The following is a 22,211-nucleotide window of genomic DNA, read 5'->3' on the forward strand; positions in this document are numbered from 1 at the left end:
AGAAAGAAATCTGGCCCGTTTATTCAGGCGTGGACCTTATCAGGTCTGGCCTCAGAAGAGGCTCAGGGTTTCCACTCAATGACTTTGATGGCCACCTGGGCCGCCCGCCGCACAGCCTCGCTGTGGTCCAGCTCCAGGCTACGGAAGATGGGCACGTGGGCCTGCAGGAACTTGCGGCCCTCGGGGGCCTCCGCCAGCATGGTGAGGGCCTTGATGGCGTTCAGGCGGGCCTTTGTCAGCCCCGAGCTCAGCAGGTTCAGGAGTGGGCGGATGGCTTCTGCATCCAGGGCCGCATACTTCCCTGTGGGTTACCAGCACCAGGCGTTCCCATGGGGGCCTCCGCCCCCCGCTCATCCCACCTCTGGCTTGCACGACCTCGGGAAGGCACCGCCTGCTACCAAGCTCCCTGCTTCACCCCCATGCAGGCCCTTGCACCCGCTCTGCCTCCAGCCCAGGTCGGACCCCATCAACTCTGCCCCCGCCCCGCCTCCTAACTGGCTTCTCCCCTTACACTCGGTGCCCACTCCGAAAGCCAGTCCTTATGAGGCAACACGAGTGGGCTCTTAAAAATTGGTATCCAATCATTTACTTATGTGGCAAACATTTCTTGAGCACCTACTGTGCACCAGGCACAAAAGACAGAGAGCGCCTGCCTTCGCAGGACTTGGAGTCTACGGGGGCACAGACGTTAATGTGGGAAGTAGACACCTCTCCTGACCCTTCTCTGCCTCATCCCACCCCCACTCCACCTCACCTGCTAAAAGATGCGGCTGTCCCCTGTCGCCAGCCTTCCTGCCCTGAGTACTCCTCTCTTTGCCGCTGGGACCTGTCCAGCCCCACCTTTGCCCTGCTGACTCCCACTGTCCCTTGGGTCAACATCCATGCCCCTCCCACGGGAGGGTTTGCCCCGTCCGGTACCCAGTATGAGCAGCACTTCTCCCCCACGTCATTCATCAGTCTGCCCCTCCCACTAATTACAGCACCAAGGCCGAGAAGTCTGGGTCCCCACCACCCAGCACAGCTCTGGAGTGCCAGATCCGGAAAGAGTGGCCCAACATCCCTAGGTTCAGCCAATGCCCAGGCCTCCAGGAGCCCTCTGGCCCCTAAGAGCTGGCATGGAACCCTGGGTGGAGACCCTGCACTGAGGACGCCCCACCCCCACCCCCACCCATTGGCCTGAATCCTCACTGCACCATCAAAGTGGGGTGTGGACTCCAGGAAGGCCCCAACCTCCCTCCCTCTGGAGTGTCTCAGATTCCACTGTTGGGGTCAAGTGGGGAGTGGCTAGGAGGCCTCGGGGCTGGGGTCTTTGCAGGACGCTGATGAGAATCAGAGGCCCAGCAGTCCTCTGAGGAACCATAAGAAAGCCTGGGACGTGGGGCTGATGCAGGTGAGGGCAGGCCTTGGGAAGGGTCAGACAGCCTTCAGAGGTCACCGAAAGTGGCCTCATGGGGGGATGGGCTGCCCTGGCCTCCAGGTGGGAGAACCAGCTCCAAACGGTCCCTCCTGCCAGCCCCGGGTTTAGTGACGGCATGCCGAAGCATGAGTGGCTGGAAGTCCCAGGTTGAGGAAATAATCTTATGCTCTGAGCACCACCCCCGGCCCCAATTGAGAAAAGTAATTTCAATCCAGAAATGCCACAGAAGCGAGGGGGCCAATGTTTCCTTAGGCCACAGGATAACCGAGTCTCAAAAGGCAAACTGATCGATCCCAGAATCATGGCTCACGAGAGGCCTGGGACGGAGGCAGAAATGCCAGGCCCAGGGAGTAGCCTGGAGGGAAGGGTCAGTGATCCTGATGTGAGTGACCAAGTGGCTGTGGCCAGGAAGAAGAGGGCAGGCGGAGCCCAGAACCCAAACTTGAAAGGACTTCAACAGCAGTCCGGATGTACTTTGGCAGGGCAGGGAAGGGCGAGATGAGGAGTCCTGGAAAGCTGGCCAGGGCAGCCAGCACGCTGGGAGGCTGCGGTGACCTTCTCCCCCACACGTTAGCTCCCGTGCCCACGCAGGGGATACCCCCCACCTGCATACCCAGCCCGCCGGCGGCCTCACCTTCAGTGGTCACTGTGGCATACATGAGGGCCCCAGCCGCATTGGCCTGCACTTCCTCCACCAGGTCTCTCAGCAGGTGCACCAGGATGGGGATGACGTCATATTGCCACACCTGCCTCTTGCCCTCCAGAGGGATGCTAGGCCAGAGAGGGGACAGCTGTGTGGCTTTGCTTGTGGGTAGGAAGGGAGCAGAGCCCAGGACCGCCCCCCCACACACACACAGGGGGACATACAGTAAAGGAACTGTGGTGGGACCATCCCTGGTTGTCCGGGCCCACCCATGGCCTGGCTCCCAGGGTGCAGGGGAGCACTGCTGTGAGGTGTGAGCCTTGTTCCTGTGCCCAGAAAACCTGGGGGCATGGCCTGGGGCCACTGAAAGTGAAACCACCCAGGAGCCAGTGGGTGATGGACCTTTGTCCTAAGGTCTCATGGGAAGAAGACACCAGACATAAAGCAGAGAGACTCATTCCGTCCCCGTAAGAGCCCCAGCGGCCAGGACGGGCTGAGCCACACACACACAGCAGCCACCTTCAAGTGAGATGACATTTTTGGTCACTGTTCACCCTGGCATTGTATGGAGCTGTGAAAATGAAAGTGGTGGACTTCCAAAGAGCTTCCCAACGTGTGAGGGGGCCAACGCTGTCCCCCAAAAGAGAACGGTTTCTTGATCCAGGAAACACGGGCCCTATGGGACAGTCACAGTGCACATTCCTCCTGAAGCGAAGGGCCCTGAGCTGCTTCGTTGAACCGGCCTTCCCCAAACGTTGCTGCCCACAGGACTTTTGTGTTGGCAACACCCTTAATAATATCTTAAAAAACACAGGTTCCCTGTGTCCCAGCTGGGGAAGCACAGCTTGGCCAGCCACTGCCTCTGACATTGTGAGGCCGCAGAGCTGTCGGACCTGCTGAGGCAAGAACAGTTTTCTTGCCTCAGAGCCCTGGACCCTGGCTGTGGGGGACAGGGGCAGGGCTCTGGGGGGACGCTGCCCTGCGTACTGTGAGATGTGGAGCAGCACCCCGGGTCTCTACCCACTCTAGGCCAGGTGCTGCGTGTCTCCGGGGTGAGGGGAGTGGGGTGCCAAGCTCCCCCTGCTGCGACCCCTGGACCTGCTGTGAGGCCAGGGGCAACTCAGAGGGAACCTTCCTCGTGCCTCAGTGCCCAGCCCAGGGCTGACCACTCCCGCCCTCCCTGCTCCACAGGCACGGCCGGGCCTCACCTGACAGCCGTGAGCGTGGCGGCGGCTTTGGTGCGGATGTTGTTGTTGTGACTGAGGAGCATCTCCTTCAGGAAGGGCACCGCGCGGCTGGCCAGCGCCTCGTTGGCGTCCTCCAGCAGGCAGGACGCCAGTGTGTCCAGGAGGATCTCCTGGATGCTTTCGTGCTCTGTGTGCAGCTGCAACACCAGGGAGGGGATCAGGCCGCTGTTGACGATGCCGAGGGCTCCTGCAGGACAGGAAGTAGCACTGAGGGTGGGCTTCCATGCCCCCCACCCATGCCGGGCGTCACACAGGGGTGGGTGTGGAGGGTCCCACAGGGTCCTGCAGGAGGCTGGACAAGACAACTTGCAAATGCCCCCACCACTGGGTGGGGGGACTGGGCAGCCACAGGAGGCTGTGGGCAACAAGTGGGGATGGGTGCGTAACCACCAGAGGACCCGGGAGGGTGCCAGCCTGTGGTAGCCTGTGACTCCGGGGCATCAGCCTGAAGTGGCGCCTAGCAGCCACCACCTCTTGGAGAGCCCAGCCGCTCACCGCCGGGGAACCCAGGCACACAAAAAGTCCCGTCCCTTCCACGCCCTGCACCACAGGGAAGCATTGGGCGAGGGACCAGCCAAGCTCCTCCTTCCCACCTGCAACATCTCCAGCCTGCTAGAGACCCTAGACCAGTCTGGCCAGCCCTTAGGGATAGGAGGAAGAGCGTGAAGTGGAGTCCGAGGGGGAAGATTCAGAGTGAACAGGCCAGCAACTTATCCACCAAAGGGCTCTGTCCCCAAACAGAGGTGAAAGGAAATCCATAGATTCTGGTCAAGGGGTCTTGAAGGGGCCTGGTGCCCCAAGGGCGGGGCTCTACATGGCACGCCCGGGGTGCCGGGGCTGGGAGGAGCACAGAGGGGTGAGCCTCCCTCATGCAGGGACTCCACCTCGCTCCTCCCAGCCTCGGTCCCCCCGGGGGGATGGCAGTGTGTGGCTGCCAGGAGGAGAACCCAGAACTGTCCCAGATGCCCCCCTCAGGGCCCAGTTCCTGTGCGCGCAGAGCAGCACTCCTGGGGAAGTGAGCAGGGAGCCGCCAGGGAGGGCAGCCCTTCCCCGCGGCACAAGGGCGGCCCTCACTACTGCCCTGAAGCCCACCCTCTCCCCTGCCTGCCCATCAGCTCACACCACGGGCCCCCACAGAGGTGGCCACCGGTAAACACCTTCCTCTTCTGCCCTCCCCGGCTAAACCCTCTAATTTACTCTAGAGAGACAAATAAACAGGTTAATTAGCCTAAAGGTCTCTGAGTGCCAATTAGCACCAGGGATTTCCTCTTTGAAGACATCACCCCTGTCTTTCCACCTCACTCTCAAAGGACATCAAATGGCAGCCCCCAGGGAGAGCGGGGTGGAGTGAGAGGGGCGCAGAGGCCAGGCAGCAGGGCAGCGGGTCCAGCAGCTCCCGGGCGCCCTGGCTGGCTTCTCACCGGGCCGGTGGAGCAGCGCTTTGCTCTCAGGCCACTCACAACAGGAAGAGCAGTCTCCTACTGCTCAAGAGTGCTGCTGGGCTCTTTAAGATAAAATATACACAGAGAAAAGGAAGGAAGGAAGGAAGGAAGGAAGGAAGGAAGGAAGGAAGGAAGGAAGGAAGGAAGGAAGGAAGGAAGGAAAGGTTGGACTCCTCAATGTACCAGCAAATGAACCTCTCTGAGCCTGGCTTTCTCATATTGACATGAGCCTGCCTCGTGGGGGGCTGTGCAGTGCCAATGGGGTAGCGGGTGGGAACATGCTCTGTGTAAGGGACGGTCACTCTATGCCCTGGACTCTGGATCTAGCACAGCAAGAGTCTCCCAAATTCCACCAACATTGGGTCCCCGCCAGAAGCAAGAGTCTGTGGGGCAGGGACGAGGGGAAAGGAGTGGAATGCCAAGACAAAAGCCATACAGTCCCTGCCCTGCAGGAGTGCCTGTCCATGGTCCCCACAAGCCACCTCTCCGGCACGCCCGAGCCTCACTCCCTGACAGCCCCCCCCCCCCCCCGTCCAGACGGACCTCTGACAGGTGCACACCTGGGCCTCCACCCCTGCTCTGCCTCCGCATGCTCTCTACCTGCCCCAGGCTTGGGGCCCTCTCAGCCACAACCTAGATGGCGCCTCCTCAGCTCACAGTGGGGAGGTGACAATTTCCCTTTCCAAGGATTTTGCTGGCTGATGGAGGGAGAGGGTTCCTAGCCAAGGGCACCTGAGCAAAGGCCTGGGGGTGAGGAGTCTGTGCACCATCCAGTCAGGGCTTAACTGTGGCCCCCTTTGCCCCGGGGTCTGACCTTCCTGGGAAAGCCCAGGGAGAACCGCAGCTGCTGGAGCCACAGGCTGGGGCGGGGTGAGAGGCCGCTCACAGGGAGGGGGTCAGAGTCAGAAAGTCACAGTGTTGGAAGTCACCGCCACTGCACCTTGGTGAAGAACCGAAGCACCCAGAGAGGCAGCTCAAGTGCCCAAGGCTGTGCTCGCAGCGGCCGGCACTGGGCGGGGCCCTCAGGTCCCCGGGTTTTGCTCCTTGGGTGTTTGGCTTGGGCCTCTGCTCCTAGAAATGCTGAGCACCGGGACCCAGCTTCTTTTTGAGACAGAGGGAGATTAAAAATAAAATGTGTGCCGGGTGTGCCTCTCTGCTCGTTCATTTTGCTTCTTTTCAGCTAAAAGGAGAGTCGCAGGCCTGGCTATTTATAACTAACCCAGATCTGCAATGGTTTGTTTGAGAGTGGATGTTGCGGGGGCTAGTGCACAGACCCCAAGAAGACAAACTAGAGAGACCCTCACCTGGCCCGCCACAGCCTGGGAATTGGCCAGCATGGGTTGGGGGAACCGGATAGGCGGGGTGCAGAGCCCGGTCAGCCAAGAGGGGGCCATCATCAGAGGTCCATAAACAGCGAGACACCCCCCGCCCCACCCTCGGGGAGTGGGAGACTAGTGGGAGAGTCGGCCAGGACCGGCCATCACAGCTCAGGTAGACACAGGTAGACACAGGTGAAGATGAGGGATTCCAGGGTCCTAGTGGCTCTTGGTGTGCAGGAAGGAAGACCCAGGGGAGCTGGGCCTCAGGGGGCAGAGGGGTGGGGCACCAGCCACCAGTGTTTGGGAAGGGCGCTGACTCAGAACAGCTGGTGTGCCCGGCTGGATTCGGCGGCTGCCGTGCCAGAAAGCTCCACTGAGATGGAGGGTCGCAATGTCCATAGCTTGGTCCCCGACTTCGACTGTGGCTTGGTCATTTCCTCGGGGAGGAGTTGACACCACCTCCAGGGGCTACTCCTCGGCCAGCTGTCCCTGCTGGGTTGTGAGGTGTCGGACAGACTCAGTCACCAGGGCCCTAGTCCTCTTTCTACCACAGAGCCCTGGCTGTCACCTCTGGTTTTGTTGTCCTGGCCAGTGAGGACGCAGGACGGAGTGCTGGCCCCAGCCCTGGGGACTACACATCCATGCCTGGTGCAAAAGGCCACCGCAAGAACCCAGAGTGACCACCTGTCCAGCTTTAGCCTTGCGTGGCCCCCATGCCCCGATCTCTTGGCACACTGACCCCCATCTGTGCCTGCCCTTACTCACACAGCCGTGCTCGCAACAGCACATGGCACGGCTAACCATACCTCCCTTCTCGAGCCACTCCCTCCCCGTGACTCTAGGACATGCCACTCCCTGGTTTCCTGGCCACCTCTCCAACTGCTTAGTAAGTGCCAACCTTTCCTCCAGCCTCTCGTGTGGGCCCCCTCTTTGGCCCCTCTCCTCCCCTACATGGACCCATGGCTAATGGAGGGAGAGGGTTCAGCTCCCCTCCATGGCTGCAGCCACCACACTGCCATCTCCTGGCACATGCTGTTGCCCAGTGACCCCTCAACCCTACCCTGAACCTGACCTGCTGCACTGACTTCTCTGCTTTATTCCCTCGGGCTGACTAGCTGCTGTGTTATTTGATTCTGCATATTAGGACAACACACGCTCTGGCCTCCTGCCAACAGGAAACAAAAACTGCCTCCCTCCCTCCCCAGTTCAAAAAGCTAACCCCAAAACTCCCGATCGATGTTTCTCTCCCCCTTTCTCTCCCCCTCCCCCTCTCTCTAAAATCAATAAGCATGCCCTTGGGTGAGGAATTTTTAATAAAACCTCTCTGGTGGGTCTCAGGCCAACGTCCCCAGGTCTCACCAGAGCCGTCCTCCTGGTGTGACTGTTCCTAGCACGACAAAGCCTTGTGTTTTTGTACCCACAGGTGCTCACTGGCTCTAGCCACACATGTCTTCTCTGGTTCTTCCAGGCCTTGTGCCCCTTCACACCCAGTGCCTTCCTCACCTTGGCACATGTTTCTCTCCCGCCCCTAGTCACCAGCCACTTCCACTCCTGCCATCCCAGTGCCCAGTGCTTCCCCTGCCACATGCCCCCAGAGCCCTGGTGGGTCTCCTCCATCAAGCCTCGAACAATTGGTGGGTTACGTTCTGCTGACTGCCTGTGTCCCGCAGACAGGAGGGTCCAGCAGGCAGGGCTAGGTCTGCCTAAATCCCAGAACTGTACCTAGTGTGGAGGCAGTCATCAGTAAGGACTGCTGTGTGAAGGGTTACAATCATTGTTGATACCGTGTGAACTCTCACTTCGAGGGGGCCACCAGGGTCAGGTGAGGGAGGCGGCAGCCAGCCCCCTTAGGCCCCTCAATGGGCTAGCCGCTGATCTCATACCTGCACTGCTGTAGAGGGTCATCTCATGCCTGCCTCTAGGTTTGCCCCTGCAAGCAGCTCAACCCTGACCCCTGACCCTGCAACAGAATGTCCTCTCATTCATCCCTGAACATGCGCTGATGTGCATTCTTCCTCAGAGTCACCTTCTAGGGACAATCTATTGGTGTCCCCTTTTGAGAGAAGAGAAAACTGAGGCTCAGCCAGATAAGCCACCCAAGGGTGCACAGGTAATAGCAGTAGAGCTGGGCCTGTGCTTCACCTGCAGCCCCTCTCCCCTCTAATCCATCCTAGGGCAGGGCCTGTGTCACTCTCTTCCTGGTGTCACACCTGTTGGCCAGCGTGGTCCTCTGGGCAGAAGCCCACCCTGACCCAGCCTGCTGCTGAGGATGTGCACACAGAGGAGCCCTGGGCTGCTGCCCACATTCCTTTGGCCCTCACTGGCCACCTCCAGCTAGCACCATGCCAGGTCTAGGTTCACCTCTGGATGCCCATCATCGACCTCTGTCCTGTCCCTGTTAGCTCAGGCAGCCCCCTCACCGGCCGGCCATAGGCAGGGAGTGCAATGGTCTCCATTTCACAGGAGAGGGATCACACCCAAGAGGTCCTGGGATGATGTTGACACGCCACCATGTCCGGCTGGCAGAGCCAAAGCCCTGTCCCTATCTTCTGACCACAGACCTGGATGGGGTCCAGCACCCCATCTACCTCTGCCAGTGGTCAGCTCCAGTGCTTCTATGCCCATGAGTTGGGGTGCTCTTTGTTAAGATGACCACGACAGTATACAGTGATAGGCCCGGTGTTGGCTGGAAGCTTCTGCATTTCACCAGGGATGGTCTAGGACGTACAAAGCTTCAGGTTACCAGGATGGATGTCTTTTAACCATAGCAGCGAGGGGGCTCCTGGCTCTGAGGCCCACAGATGGGCTCCCGCTGAAATTCAAAACAGAATTTGGCAGACTGCCCTTGGGTGCATTTTGCTGAGCATCCCAAGCCTTCTGCGAGCTTCTTTCCCAAAGGCGTCAGTGGGACCCTGGCCTTTACTAGACCGGCTCCCTCTCATCTGTCTGGTCGAGGGGGACAGCTCCCGGGCCCTTCTCAGTCCACTCCCTCCCAAGGCAAGCTTCCGTGGTCGGGCTTGCCAGGGACCCTGAAAGGGGCAGGGAGGAGGGCAAAGGATGACTAATGCCGCTCCCATCGCTGCACAAACCAAACCGTGTAAAGCTTTAAGGTTTGCACAGCCCTTTCACACATTCTAGCGGGCTGTCGCGACAATTCAGGGAAGCGAGTGCCACTAGCTCCACTCTACAAAATAGGCCCAAATAGGTCAGTCGGTTGCCCAAGGTCGAGGAGCTCAGAAAAGGCCAAGCTGAGTTTGATTTCAGACCGAAGGAGGCGAGCGGGGACAGGGGCCATACACCGCTTGGCCTCCGGATCTGCAAGAGGCGGTTCCACTGGGTGGGTGCCCAAAGCTCTGGGTAGTGGGGTCCAGGGACGCCTGCACCCGTAGCGCGTGCCGGACTGCGGCGCGCGCTGAGCTACGGCCCCGCCCTTGCCCGCCGCCGTTGGGCCTCGGACGCGTCTGTCAGCCACTTATACCCAATGGGCAGGGAGCCGGCGCTTGTGGCGGGGAGGTGGCGCCCGGCGCGTGGTCACCGGCGGGCGCGCAGCTCCCCCTCCCGCAGTTGGCCTGGCAACGAGCTGCGCTCGCGGCTCCGCCCCCTGCCGGCGGCGGCAGCGCGGGGCGGGTGGACCCGCGGGCGGCGGGGGGCGCGGGAGAGCGGGCGGAGGGAACCAGGGCGGCCGGAGTGTGTGCGCCGCCCGCGGTCCGGTCACGTCCCCGCGCGGGCGCCGCCGCCCGCATAGTGCGGAACGAAGGTGCCGCGGCCCTTGTTTGCCACCCCGCCAGCCCGCGCTGCCCGCGCCGCCCGGAGCAGCTCGGCGGATGCACGGTGCCGCGGCCCGGAGGTGAGTGAGTGGACCCCACGGCCGGGGCATGCAGCTGAGCCTCAGGGGGCCGGGGGCGCGGCCAGCGGGTCTACCCCACCCCCACCCGGGGCCCCGCCCGGGCCTTTGTGCCGGGGATCCGCCCGAGCGGAGGGTGCCGGGCTGGGCGAAAGGGATGCCCGGCCGGGGCGTGGGGCGGCGAGGGTAGAGATGCCCGTGAGGTGTGCAGAGGGTGGCCGAGGGCCTGGCAGGTGCTGGGGAAGGGGCACCGCCGGACCAAGGAGCCAGCAGGAGGTGGAGGCTGCGGACCCAGGATGGTAGACAGCAACTGCTGGAGATGCCGCACGGCGCCCCCGACCCAGCAGTCGCTGGTGCGGAGCAGGGCCCGGCCAGGCAGCTTGCGGGAGCGGCGCTGAGGCAGGGTCTCCCTCTCGGGGGAGCCGAGAGGAGGCGACCAGGGCGGCGGGAGCGTCGACGCGTGGCCTTGGCTGAAACGGAGGAAAGGGCCCCGGAGGCCTGGGCCCGAGGACTGACGGCTCAGTTTTCGGTCACTGCTCTTGCAGCGAGCAGGTTGCTCCGAGGCATTTAGAGCAAGATGAGTATCGACCCACTGCGATTTTGATATGTTCCTGGCTCAATATTTTTTTCCTTAAAAGGCGGTGGGGGTGATCGAGGGGAGGGGTGTGAGGGCCTCAGGGCTGGGGCTCGCGATCATGCCGGAGATCGGGGGACTCTGCCTTCAGGGCGGTGCTGAGCCTCTGGGTGATGGCAGGAATCTGCCTAGGCCGAGAACTGGGGTTCTTTCTGTCTTACAAGGATGGAAAGGCAGTGCAAGACCAGGGTTCCTTGGAGTCCGTGTGCGAGAATGGAGGGATCTGCCTGATAGGCGAAGTTGGCTGGGGTTGGGGAGGCAGCCCAGCCCCTGACTGGCTTTTTCTGCCCAAGTGATTTCCCTGCCCTGGGGACCAAGTCCCGCTGCCTTGGCTCTGTCTGGAGGTGGCTCCTTGGCCAAATTCGATTAAGCAAATATTTACTGAGCTTTTGTTCCCCAGAGGCTTGGAGCTGGGGTGGGAGTGGACTGGGCCTGCCCTCCAGGGACTGACTCACCACCCCACAGGGGAGCAATGTCTCTGTTCAGATAACCCAACCCTTAGTGTGGGTGCGAGGTCTCAGGAGGGACCTCAGAGACATGGGACCTGAGACGTGACCCAATCTAGGGTCAGACAGGCCCGTGGGCAAAGTGACATTTGAACTGGAGCTTGAAGAACACAGGCACAGTTGGGGAGGGCATTGCAGAGGGGAGAAAATGGACCCAGACACAGAGATTGAGCTCGGGCAGTTGAGTGTGACAGGAGCAAAGGGGGTGGTTGGCAAAGCATGGGAGGTGTGGCAGCAAAGGTGGGGGTGGGGGGAAATAGGGGCCAAGGGGCCTGGGGGAAGAACCCCATTGCTTGTTGGCTGTGGCTCTTTCGGTGGAGGTTGTAGTCCTCTCCTCTGTAAAAGGGAGCAGGTGTGTGGCCCAGGAGCTGGGGTGGGCCTGGGAAAGAGCTTGAAAGGCTTGGGGTGGGGGGGCTCCTTGCAGCCTAGGATTGCCTTCCAGGCACTTTATCCCTTGAGCCAGGCGAAGGAACTGTGTGACCAATCAGCTGGCCCCCTTCTTAGCAGGGTGGAGGATGATGTTTAGAGCTGCTGTCCCTTTGGGGTGTGGACGTCAGGAAGCAGTAACCGTGGAGGCCTGGGATTCTCCATGTCCATGCCAGGGCTGAGGGCGTGGGGGGGGGGGGGGGCGCCGGCCCCGCCCCTGCTCAGACGGAGTGGTGTGCCTTCAGCCATGAGACACTGGCGCTTGGTTTCAAACTCCTATCGTGCTTTCCTCTAGTGGACCTTGGTTTTCTGAGACAGAACGTGAGTGAGACGTAGTCCCTCCCCTTCGGAAGGCCCAGTCACCTTCTGCCGTAGATCGGCTTGCTCGCTTGCTTGCTCCCAGGGATGTTTTGCTCTCCCTCTGAAGAGGCTGTTTGTTACTCATCTGTGTTTCTTGATCCTCCCAGCCCCACCCCCAGACACACACCCACTTTCGGCTTTTGGGTGAGGCCCAGGTTGCTGCAGCAGGAGCAGGCAGCCCACCTGCCCTCATGGAGGTGCTTCACTCTGTGCCTGCTGCCCGCCCTGTCCTGGGGGCCTGCCATGGACTCTAAATTTGGGACACAGGGAATCAATTCCTCCCTCTGTTCCGGCTGCTCAGCTCTTCTGTTTCCTGGAGTCCGGGAGGAAGAGTGCCTCGGTCTGGATCTCAGGAGCTTCTAGGGCAATCCCAGGTACTCTGGGTAACCAGGTGGACTTGGTAAGGCTGCCCAGGGCCCCTGCAGAGAGGCTGGTGGCACGGAGTACCGGATAGCAGGGAGGCTGGCCTCAGACTCAGGGCGTGGCCTCCGAGTGGTTGTCTTGTGTGTGCGTGCGCTGACAGTGCCCCGGGCCTTCCTCCCTGGACCTGAGGACGAGCGGCCCTGCACTGCCCGGTGCTAGCCCTCAAGAGATCTCCTCCGCTGTGCGGTGGGGGCGCATTCTCGCAAAGGCTGGCCAGGGTGGGGCTCACAGGAACTCTGAAGGAGGCAGATTAGCACACTGCTCTCCCACAGCCCCCAGGAAGGAAACCTCTGGGGCGACCGAGTCCCCAGAGGCAGGCCTCCAAGCACCATGGTTGACAGGAAGGAGGGCGAAGAGAAATGGACAGGCATTGAGGCAGATGCTGTATCAGCCCGAGGCAGGAGCGTGACGTGGTGGCCTGACACAGCTTGTGCAGACTGGGGAGGGGGAGAAGGCAGGGCCCCAGGTGAGGCACCAGAAGGCCTGGGTCGGAACCTGGTCATGCTGCCCCCGGCCCAGCCCCAAGGTGGTCGGAGCCACCTTGTCCTCAGAGCCCAAAGTTCCTACACAGGTCCCCCCGCCCTCACGTCTGGCCCTTGTGAGCTCACAGGGACTGCCTAACGGGTCCAGGAGTACAGGGGTAGAGTCATCAGCCCTGCGTACGGAGCCAGAGAAAAACGGAACTTCACACACTTGGTTCATTCAGTCGTTCCTTTGGCTAATATTTACCAGCACCTGCCGAGTGCTAGGCACTATGCCAGGCACAGGGATACAGCAGGGAACAGAGCAGACCAGTGTCCACTCTTGTGGTGCTCCCATCCGACGGGGGGAGGCCGACACGACAGCTGTGCAACTGAATGCCAGGTAGGATAGGTACCACGGGCGGGAGGGCGGAATCTCTGGTGGAGAGACCGTGTTGGCACAGTGCCGTGGCAGAACCATGGGAGAGCCAAGTGGCTGATGGAGAAGAGCACCAGGAAGGGGATGGCAGGTGTGAATGCACCAAGGCCCAGCAGCTCTGCTGAGGCCCCACCAGAAGTCCAAGTGGCGGGAGCTCAGTAGAGGGTTGTGCTGGGGGTGGGGCACCATGGAACATGTCAGGTGGGGCTCTGCAGGCCCCCCTGAAGCTGGAGCCCAGGGCAAGTTTGGAACAGAGAGTCAAACTAGTTACATTTTTGAAATACCTGTCTGGCTGATGGGCATGGAGGTCAGACCAGAAGGCTGCTAGGGGAGGTTGTGGCATTGAGGGGAGGAGGCTGTTGGCCCAGTGGGGTGGGAGCAGTAGAGGCAGTGAGAGGCAGTCTGCTGGAGAAGGGGGGAGAGAGGAGCTCTGGGAGGCTGAGGTTGGCATTGGCCAAGAAGGAGGATGCGGACTCATCCGTGCGAGGCAGGGGACTAGGAGCTGGGTGAGAGCCCTGGCGGGGTGCGGGTGCACATGGCAGTTGGGGGGGGAGCAAGTCTGGGGACAGAAACCCGGAGTCTTCGGCATCAAGTGTGTGGAAAGCCAGGGACCAGCTGAGGTCACTTGGGGATCGAGGGTAGGGGGACCAGGAGAGCTGAGCTGGGCCTCGGGGCCTCCCCCACCCAAAGTGTGAGCTGAGAAAGTTATCCAGAAAATCCTGAGGAGGACTGACGAGCAAGGGAGGCAGGAGCACAGTCGAGGTGGCCACTCAAGATGTATGTACTTCCAGGAGGGCGTGTCCCCTGCAGCGGACACTGTGGTAGACCTGGGGTGCACGAGGACTATGTAATGTGGGCTGGACAAGCTACGTAATTTGTAGGGCCCTTGTTCAAAATGACTGAGCATTTGAAGGCAGTGGCAACAGAGCATCACACCAGGTGTGAGGCCCTCTGTGACTGCCCGTGTTCACGCCTGTGATGCCTGGTTGGTGGTGGCTGCAAGGACCATGCTGCCAGCCCATCCCCCTTTGCCCCCTTCATCTGCCTCCCTCGGTCAGGTGGGCTGCATTTGGCACCTGAGGCCACCAGGGTGAGTCAGAGCCACCCTGCCCGCCTCATCCTGGCTTCCTAAGGTGGCTTCTTTCCCCTCTGTCCCGTGACCCCCACAGCCTCTGGCACGAGGCACAGCTCAAGAGTTGAGGGACATCGAATCCCGTCCTCAGGACCTAGGTGAGCGCAGTGGGCACCTTCACACAGCAATGGCTTCCTTGAGTTCATCTCTTTTCCAAAGGAGCCTGCCACATCACAGAGTTTTGAGTTATTTGGTTCTAAATTAAGGTATAACTCTCTTTTAGAGACGTCCCTGGAGAATCCATCAAAAAGTGTTAAGAAGCGAGGCTGAAAAATCACGGTGCGGGGAGGGGCCTCACGAGCCCTGCGGGGCCCCATATTCCCTCCAGGAGCCTCCAGCCAGCAATCGCCCGTCTTCCCGAGGGCCTGTCCCAGCGGTGCAGGTGGTGGTCAGAGCAGGCCTCTCGGAGAGAGACCCTGTCCCACTGACCACCCTGCCCCGGCCCTGGGAGGGAAAGCTGTCGAACAGGGTTCCGTGGGTGGGGTGGGGGCCTGACGCCTTCATCGAGGCTGCGTCTGTGAGTCAGGGAGGTCAAGAGGCTGCGTCTGTGAGTCAGGGAGGTCAAGGTCCGTCGTGGAGGAGAGAGGACTAGATGTGCGCCCCCCCCACCACACCCAGGCCTTCGCAGGCAGGCAGGCAGGAGAATCTGCAGCTCCGGACTGCAGAGGGCAAGTGCCTCTCGGTGGGGTGAGGCGGGGTGGGCGGCGAGAGGGGACGGAAACTCCCGTTATCTCCCCAGAGCCAGCCCTGCCAAGAAGGGGCCTATTTTTACCTCAGTTTCCTCCTCACAGTTGCAAAGACAGACTTGGGAGATGGGTGGCCTTCCTGAGTGGGTGACTGACTGGGCTCCGGGGAAGGCGTCCAGAACCCTGAGGACTTGCTTCCTGGCAGCCCGGGGCGCCCACCTTCCTACAGGTGGCACACTCCTCCGGCCTGATGGTCACCTGGCTGGGCGGCCCGGGAGGGCTGGCTGGCCCGCTCTCAGGGCCTGGCCCTGCCTGGGGCTGCCGCAGGCCCTCAGTCTTTTCACTGGAGGGGCCAGCCTGACCCTGGAAGCTGCCCTTCTCACCAGCAGTTCTTGGACAGGGCCCACCCACATCCTCCGGTGTCCAGGAGGAGGGTCCCGACCTTCTGGTTTTGTTTTCTCTTCCTGAGGTCCGTCCAGGCCCTCCGTCTAGAACGGCACCCGTGTTCCCACCCTGGGGCCCTGCACTTCTTCCTGCCTCTGTTTCTCCCCTTTAGCACTCGTCACAGTGTGACCTACCACTTGTCTTACTCATCCGTGTAGGTTCCCTCCACCCCTGGCCTTGGACCTGAACGTAAGCTCTGGGAGGTCAGGACCTCCGTTGGCTGCTCACCACAGAGCATCTGGCCCCAGCACCCGGCCCTGCCTGCAGCAGGGCCTCAGGAAATGGCTTCTGAAGAGGGGTGCACACTGGCGAGTAGACAGGCCCAGTGTCACCTGTTGAGCCACTTCCACTCGGGGGTCTGGGCTTGCCAGTGGCTGTAGCCCTCACATCAGAGAGCAGCTCCTTCAGCTCAACCCTCCACTCCCGAGACGTTTTGCTTTTGGGTCCCAAGAGGTTTGTCTTCGGGCCTAAGTGTTGGCCAACGAACGCAAACCACCCACGTTGGACACCACTGGTTAGGTGTGGTCAGGCCCGACTGCGGTTCACCCCGGAGCCAGAGGCTGCTGGGCTCCCCAGCTTCTCACACGGCCACACAGGCCCAGGTCCCCACCACCCGGAATCAGGTACCTTGGGTTGACACCCGGCCCCTCAGGGACGTGGAATGAATAGGCGGGGCCTTGGTCAACCTTAGGGAACCTCATGGTCATGATGTACAGAGACGTGTCCCAGGAGACTATCCTGAGAGGGCAAGGCACCATCCTGGCGGTCGGAAAGGGACATGGTGCCCACAGTGACCACAGGAGGTGCAGTGGCCTTTCCAGACAGCCCTGTGCCCCGGACCAGCTCAGCAGGGCAGCTCAGTGTGGGGGAAAGGGCCCCGGGGAGAGTCGGGAGACCTGAATCCCAGCCTCGGCCCTGCCTGTGGTGCTGATGCTGGGGAATCGTCTCCCCTCGCTGGACCTCGGTGTCCTCCACTTTAAGTTGGGCTGGGTCCCAACGCAGACAGTGTTTATTTCTTATACTAACTCTGGAGCGGCTGCCCAAAACACACAGTGTTGAGAAAGATTCTGAGGCTGCATCACGGCTGGGAAGCAGAGCAGTCGTGGTGGACGAGGGATGCCTGCCTGCAGCCGGTAGGGGAGGCAGGGCGTGCTTGCCTGCGGGGGGGGGAGGGGGGGGGCTGGCCCACCCCTCCTGGCCCACCTCACTCTTGCCTAGCAGCTGCGGCTCATCCTTCCTCTCTCTGAACGTGGCCCTTCTTTCCAGACACACACCCCAACCCCAGACCAGGGGAGGACACGCCCTCTCTCCTCTTCAGTGCTTCCCCAGCAGTGTCGTGAGCCTTATAGCAACTCGGGCCATCGGTAGATGTCTCTCCCCACGGCGGCCTCTCTCTGTGCCCTGAACGAATGTGTGAGCCTCGTGCTAAGCTCTGCTCAAGCACAGAGAAGCCCGCCTGGAACCGGGAGACCAGACAACCACAGAAACATGCTAAAATGTGTGGTTTGGGCTCTGAGCGTTGGGGCAGTGGGGACGGATGGGAGGAGGGGCTATGAGCAGGGCGGGGTGGTGGGGAGGTGACCAGGCCAGGGAAGGGGTGGTCTCCACGTGATGAACCTTTCTCTGCAGCCATCCACCTCTGTTCTGGGGTCCTGCCCATCCTCTGACCTCAGCTGCCCCGGCTGTGTGGCCTCTGGCCTGTCCAACCCATCCCCTTGTGCTTCCTTGTGGCCCCGTGGAGCGACCGCCACCACCCCTGTCGGGGCGCGTGGGCTCAGTGGCCCTGTCCCCGAGCTGGGCTTTGCTCTAACATGGTGGCCCCCTCACCCACCCTGCTGCCTCCGATATGCTGTGCAAACATATTTCCCGATGAAATGCTGGGAAGAAAAATAGAGTGTTGCCTCCATTATCCAATTTCTGATTAATCAAACTCTCTTTGTCCTCGGCCAAAATCTATTCATTTCCCTTAAACACTGGGCCAGTGCCAAGCATTGATTTCCTCTACGATAACACCAAGCACGCAGCACACACACACACATCCCCAGCCCCGCCCTGCCCTGTAGCGGGGAGGAGGGCACCGGAGCAGTGACAGGGCCGTCCTGGTGACCTCAACACCACCTGCCTCCTCCAGGAAGCCCCACGGCTGGGCCACGCCCACCACCCTTGCTGCAGCTCCCGGAGTTGCATAGCTGGTCTTGGTCCCTGTGTGGCCTCAGTCTCCAGGGGTGTTAGCCTTCTCTTGCTAGCTATTCTGGAGCTCTCCTGGGCAGGGAAAGGGATGGAGGACCCGTACAGAATGAGTGGGGGGCGGGGTGTGAAAGGTGCAGCCACTGTGGCCGCTGAGGACTGGAGCAGAAGGGCGATGCAGCTCCAGGCTCCGGGTGAGCCAGTGTCTCTGGCATAGGAAAGCTGGAGCTGGGCAGGGAGGGGGAGGGCCGGGGCTTGTGAGCAGGCCTTGGGTAGGGGTAGCGGCATGCTTTCAGTGGCAATAACAGAAGCCCAGCCCTGATGGGTTTACCAGATGAAGGAACATTCTGGGCTGGGGCTCTGGGGTAGGGCAATATCTGGGTCTGCCCAGGCGAGGCGGGAAGCAGCCACACATCTATCATGTCCATGTGGGGGAAGGCCAAGGGCCTTTCTAGAAGACTTCCCAGAAGTCCCAGCTGTCTTCTCCCTGCACCAAGTTGGTTCCTCCTGCCAGGTACTTCCGGGCCCATGGGACATAGCAGTGACAGACCAAGAGCCCCTGCCCTGTGGAGCTGGCATTTTGTGAGCATGGGGCGGGGGGTGAGCACAAACACGTTGTGCAGCATGTTAGAAGCAGTGACACTGGACATACGGCGTGTGAGGACAGGCAGGGAGGCCGCCATGGAGAGGCCCCTGAGCCTTTGCAGGGAAGGAAGGAGTGGCTCTCTGGACAGAGCCTACCTCCCAGAGGAACAGCCAGTGCAAAGGCCCTGAGGTGAGAGTGGGTATGGACTCAGGGGGCAGCAAGGGGACCACTGCAGCAGGAGTGGAGAGTAGAGGGAGCATGGGGGGAGGGGTGTCAGTCAGGGGCCCATCACAGAGCCCTGGGGGACTATAGCTCCAAGCTGAAGTGGTAAGCAAGCTGTGGGAAGGTTCTGAGCACAAGAGGGGTGCTCTACCTTGTATTTTTACAAGGATCCCTGGCTGCTGGAGGGGACACAGAGTGCAGGAGCTGTGAAGGAGCAAGGAGGCTCCTCCTATGAAATCGCTGTGGTAATCCAGAGTGGGCGCGAGTGGGGGTCCGGGTAAGTGGTTAGATTTGGACACGGGGCCCCCCTGACCTGAGACACTGGGCTGTCTTAGAAAGGAGGTGGGGAGGGGGCAGAGGGCTGGTGTGCTGGGCATGCAGTAGACAATGCCAGTGTCCCCGGATACCCTTCCCTGCTGGCGCACTGCTCCCCCACAGTCACTGCTGTCTGCTCACATGCTGCACCGCCTCTGACAAAACTGCCCTGGGCCCTCAGAGCCCCCTCTCCTGGAAACGCCTGGGAGGCCCTGCCCTTCCAAGGTGGGACATGTGGATTTCGTTCATGTTCCGAGTACCCACAGGATCAGGCCAAGGGAAAGAGTGGCTGAGACCACACCTTTGCCTCGTTCCCTTCCTGGCCCTGCCCGTTACGTCTCTCTCTCCGGGACCTGCTTCCTCAACCAATCAGACACCCAGGAATCTCCAGCTCTGGCTGTCCTTCTCAAGAACCCCATCAGGACAGGGTCAGAGGCTGGTGTAGGCTGGGAGATTCCTGAGCCCGTCAGGATGGGAGGACCAATGCCAGCCACTGAGAGTGACCCGGAGCAGCTTCCAGTGCAGGGCCCCAGGCTGCCTGACAACACGCATGTTCCTGGGCCCTTCCTCAGGCCTGGGGGCGGGCCAGGCATAGGCACTTCTCTTTGAACCACACCAGCCTGGAGACTCAGCTTCCCCAGCCTGTAGGCCTGCGTAAGTGCAGAAGGCTTGGGGAATGGGCTGTGGTGAGAGGCAAGGATGAAAAAGGTACCTGATGGGAGGGGATGCTTGCCGTCCAGGTGGGAAAGACAAAAAGGAGCTGCTGGGAGGGCAGGAGGGGCTTGGGGAAGGAGCCAGGCACTCGACTGGCCCCACAGAGTCCTCACCAGAGAGGGTATGGCAGGGGGTAGCCACCGTGAGGGGTTGGAATCCCACGCTCAGAGGCAGGGGATAGGAAACAGCAAGGCAGCAGAGACCCAGAATGGTTAAGTCAGGTCCCACCCAGCCCAGGGGCCCGACTGATAGCCACCGGGTACCTTCACTACGGAAACTGGGGAACCTGGTTCCCCCCAAGGCAGGGCCCCTCCACTTGGACCTTAATGAAGGCTGCACCACCTCTCTGTGTAGTGGTTAGGGTACCTCCTTCCCCTTGTGTGTGGAGCCTCTCTAGTTTTATTTACTTATTTACTCCTGGCCTGATTTCCCCGAGTCAGTGTTCCTCAGATGATGCTATCGCATCTCCCCTGCTCAGCCTTGGTGGCTGCGGACATGTGGTCGAGGGTGTCCTGAGCCACGGGACTCCGTGGGGCCACAGGGCAGAGCCTCCCTGGTCATCTTTAACAATATCCCAAGACAAGAGACTGCCTTGCTGAGGCAGAACCACCTGTTAGGGCCGGTCTGCAACTGGGACACTGCACAGCTAATCCTGGTCCTTCTCCCATCTGCTTCAACTCTGGCTCCAGAACAAGGAGGGGGCAGAAAAAGTAGGGCTGCTTTTAAGGGGAGACCTGCTGTGGGTTTGCTGGTACCAAGCCAGTCAGGCTGGTTATGGGGCCCGGATAAACTAACCCAGTGGCTAGGGCCCTGGTGGCTACGGAGTGGCCACAGAGAGCCCACGGATGCAGAGTCATGCGTCCCCGGGTCCCTTTCCTGCTGGTGTATAGTCAGGAGTGACTTGCATATGCACATGCTACCGTTTTTCCTCCCAGCATTAGCAGAAACTGTCGTGATAAATGAAATGCAAAGATATTTTAAAGCCTTACAGGGACTTCCGGTCAAGACGGAGGCATAGGTAGACACATTTCACCTCCTTGTGCAACCACAAGAGTTACAACGAAACCTCAAAACAACACCCAGAACTGTCAGAAAATTGAATTGTATGGGAGTCCAATAACCAAGGATTTAAAGAAGCTGCATTCATCCAGATGGGTCGGAGGGGTGGAGTCACGGAGATGGGTGGAGAGGTGGGGAGACGTGGTGTGGTGCAGAGAGGCACAGTGGAATGGTGGATAAAAATCTGGAGGAATACCTTGGGAGTGAGTGATCCCTGCCTCAGGCCAGACTGCATAGCCTAGGGTTCCAGAGCTGTGAAGATACATTCCCATAACTTCTGGATTTAAAAGCCAGTGGGGGCTGGGGCGGCAAAAGAAACTGCCAGATTTTCAGGAGAATCCATTTAAAGGGCCTGCACGGACTTAGAACGTGTGCAAACCCACCCACTCTGGGATTCACCACCAGGGCAACAGCTGGAAGGGTGTCAGTCACATATGGGAAGTGTGTGAAGTGACTGGAAACAGGGTAAGTGCCAGGCAAACCTCCAGGAGCCAGGCAACGGCACTGTCCCATCTCCAAGCCCTCGCCCCACACGGAGCCACAAAGTGATGGAGCAGGTTTTCCCACCCTGGTGAGTACCTGAGGCTCTGCCACATATAACTTAACAGTTGCGATAAAACAGAAACAAAGCAGTTCTACCTAACACACAGAAACAAACACCGGGAGGCTGCCACAGTGAGGAGACAACGAAATATGGCCCAAATGAAAGAACAGAACAGAACCCCAGAAAAAGAACTAAGTGGAGATAATCAGCCTATCAGATGCAGAGTTCAAAACACTGGTGATCAGGATGCTCAAAGAACTCATTGAGTATGACAACAACATAAAGGAAGAAATGAAGGTCACATTAAGTGAAATAAAGAAAAATCCACAGGGGACCAACAGAGAAGGGAAGGAAGCCAGGATTCAAACCCACAATTTGAAACAGAAGGAAGAAATAAGCACTCAACGAGAACAGCAAGAAAAAACAAGAATTCAGAAAAAAACAAAGATAGTATAAGAAGCCTCTGGGGACATCTCCAAATGTGCCAACATCTGAATCATAGTGATGCCAGAAGGAGGAGAGGAAGAGCAAGAAATTGAAAACTTCTTTGAAAAAATAATGAAAGAAAGCTTCCCTAATTTGGTGAAGGAAACAGACAAGTCCAGGAAGCACAGAGAGTTCCAAACAAGATGCAGCCACAGAGGACCACGCCAAGACACATTGTCATTAAAATGCCAAAGGTTAAAGATAAAGAGAATCTTGAAAGCAGCAAGAGAAAAGCAGAGAGTTACCTACAAAGGAGTGCCCACAAGACTATCAGCTGATTTCTCAAAAGAAACTTTGCGGGCAAGAAGGGGCTGGAAAAAAGTATTCGAAGTGATGAAAAGCAAGGACCTACAACCTAGATTACTCTATCCAGCAAAGCTATTATTTAGAGTGGAAGGGCAGATAAAGTGCTTCCCAGACAAGGTCAAGTTAAAGCAGTTCATCATCACCAAGTCCTTATTATAGGAAATGTTAAAGGGACTTACTTAAGAAAAAGAAGATCAAAACTATGAACATTAAAATGATAACAAATTGACAACTGTCAACAACTGAATCTAAAAACAAACTAAGCGAACAACCAGAACAGGAACAGAATCATAGGTAATCATAGGTACAGAGATCATTTTAGAGGGTTATCAGCTGGGAGGAGAAGGGGGAGAACAGGGGAAAGGGTGC

The 22,211-nt window shown here is 59.5% G+C and overlaps 2 protein-coding genes across 3 annotated transcripts in view; one reads left to right on the forward strand and one right to left on the reverse strand.

Moving 5' to 3' along the window:
- Nucleotides 1-22,211, reverse strand: part of RSPH14 (radial spoke head 14 homolog) — a 77,026-nt gene continuing 54,815 nt past the window's right edge. The window contains exons 5-7 of the mRNA XM_028528083.2: nucleotides 3,269-3,494; nucleotides 2,052-2,188; nucleotides 1-301 (exon numbers count right to left, since the gene is read on the reverse strand). Of these exons, the coding sequence (XP_028383884.1) occupies nucleotides 63-301; nucleotides 2,052-2,188; nucleotides 3,269-3,494 (602 nt within the window). The 3' untranslated portion in view covers nucleotides 1-62. The remainder of the gene's footprint in view (nucleotides 302-2,051; nucleotides 2,189-3,268; nucleotides 3,495-22,211) is intronic.
- GNAZ (G protein subunit alpha z) overlaps nucleotides 9,690-22,211 on the forward strand; it is a 53,386-nt gene continuing 40,864 nt past the window's right edge. The window contains exon 1 of one of the 2 annotated variants that reach the window (XM_036014488.1): nucleotides 9,690-9,915. The gene's annotated coding sequence lies outside the window, so the exon portion shown is untranslated. The remainder of the gene's footprint in view (nucleotides 9,916-22,211) is intronic. The other variant, XM_028528082.2, reaches the window with a different exon arrangement.

This window comes from Phyllostomus discolor, chromosome 13, assembly GCF_004126475.2.
Source record: "Phyllostomus discolor isolate MPI-MPIP mPhyDis1 chromosome 13, mPhyDis1.pri.v3, whole genome shotgun sequence".
NCBI classification, from domain to species: domain Eukaryota; kingdom Metazoa; phylum Chordata; class Mammalia; order Chiroptera; family Phyllostomidae; genus Phyllostomus; species Phyllostomus discolor.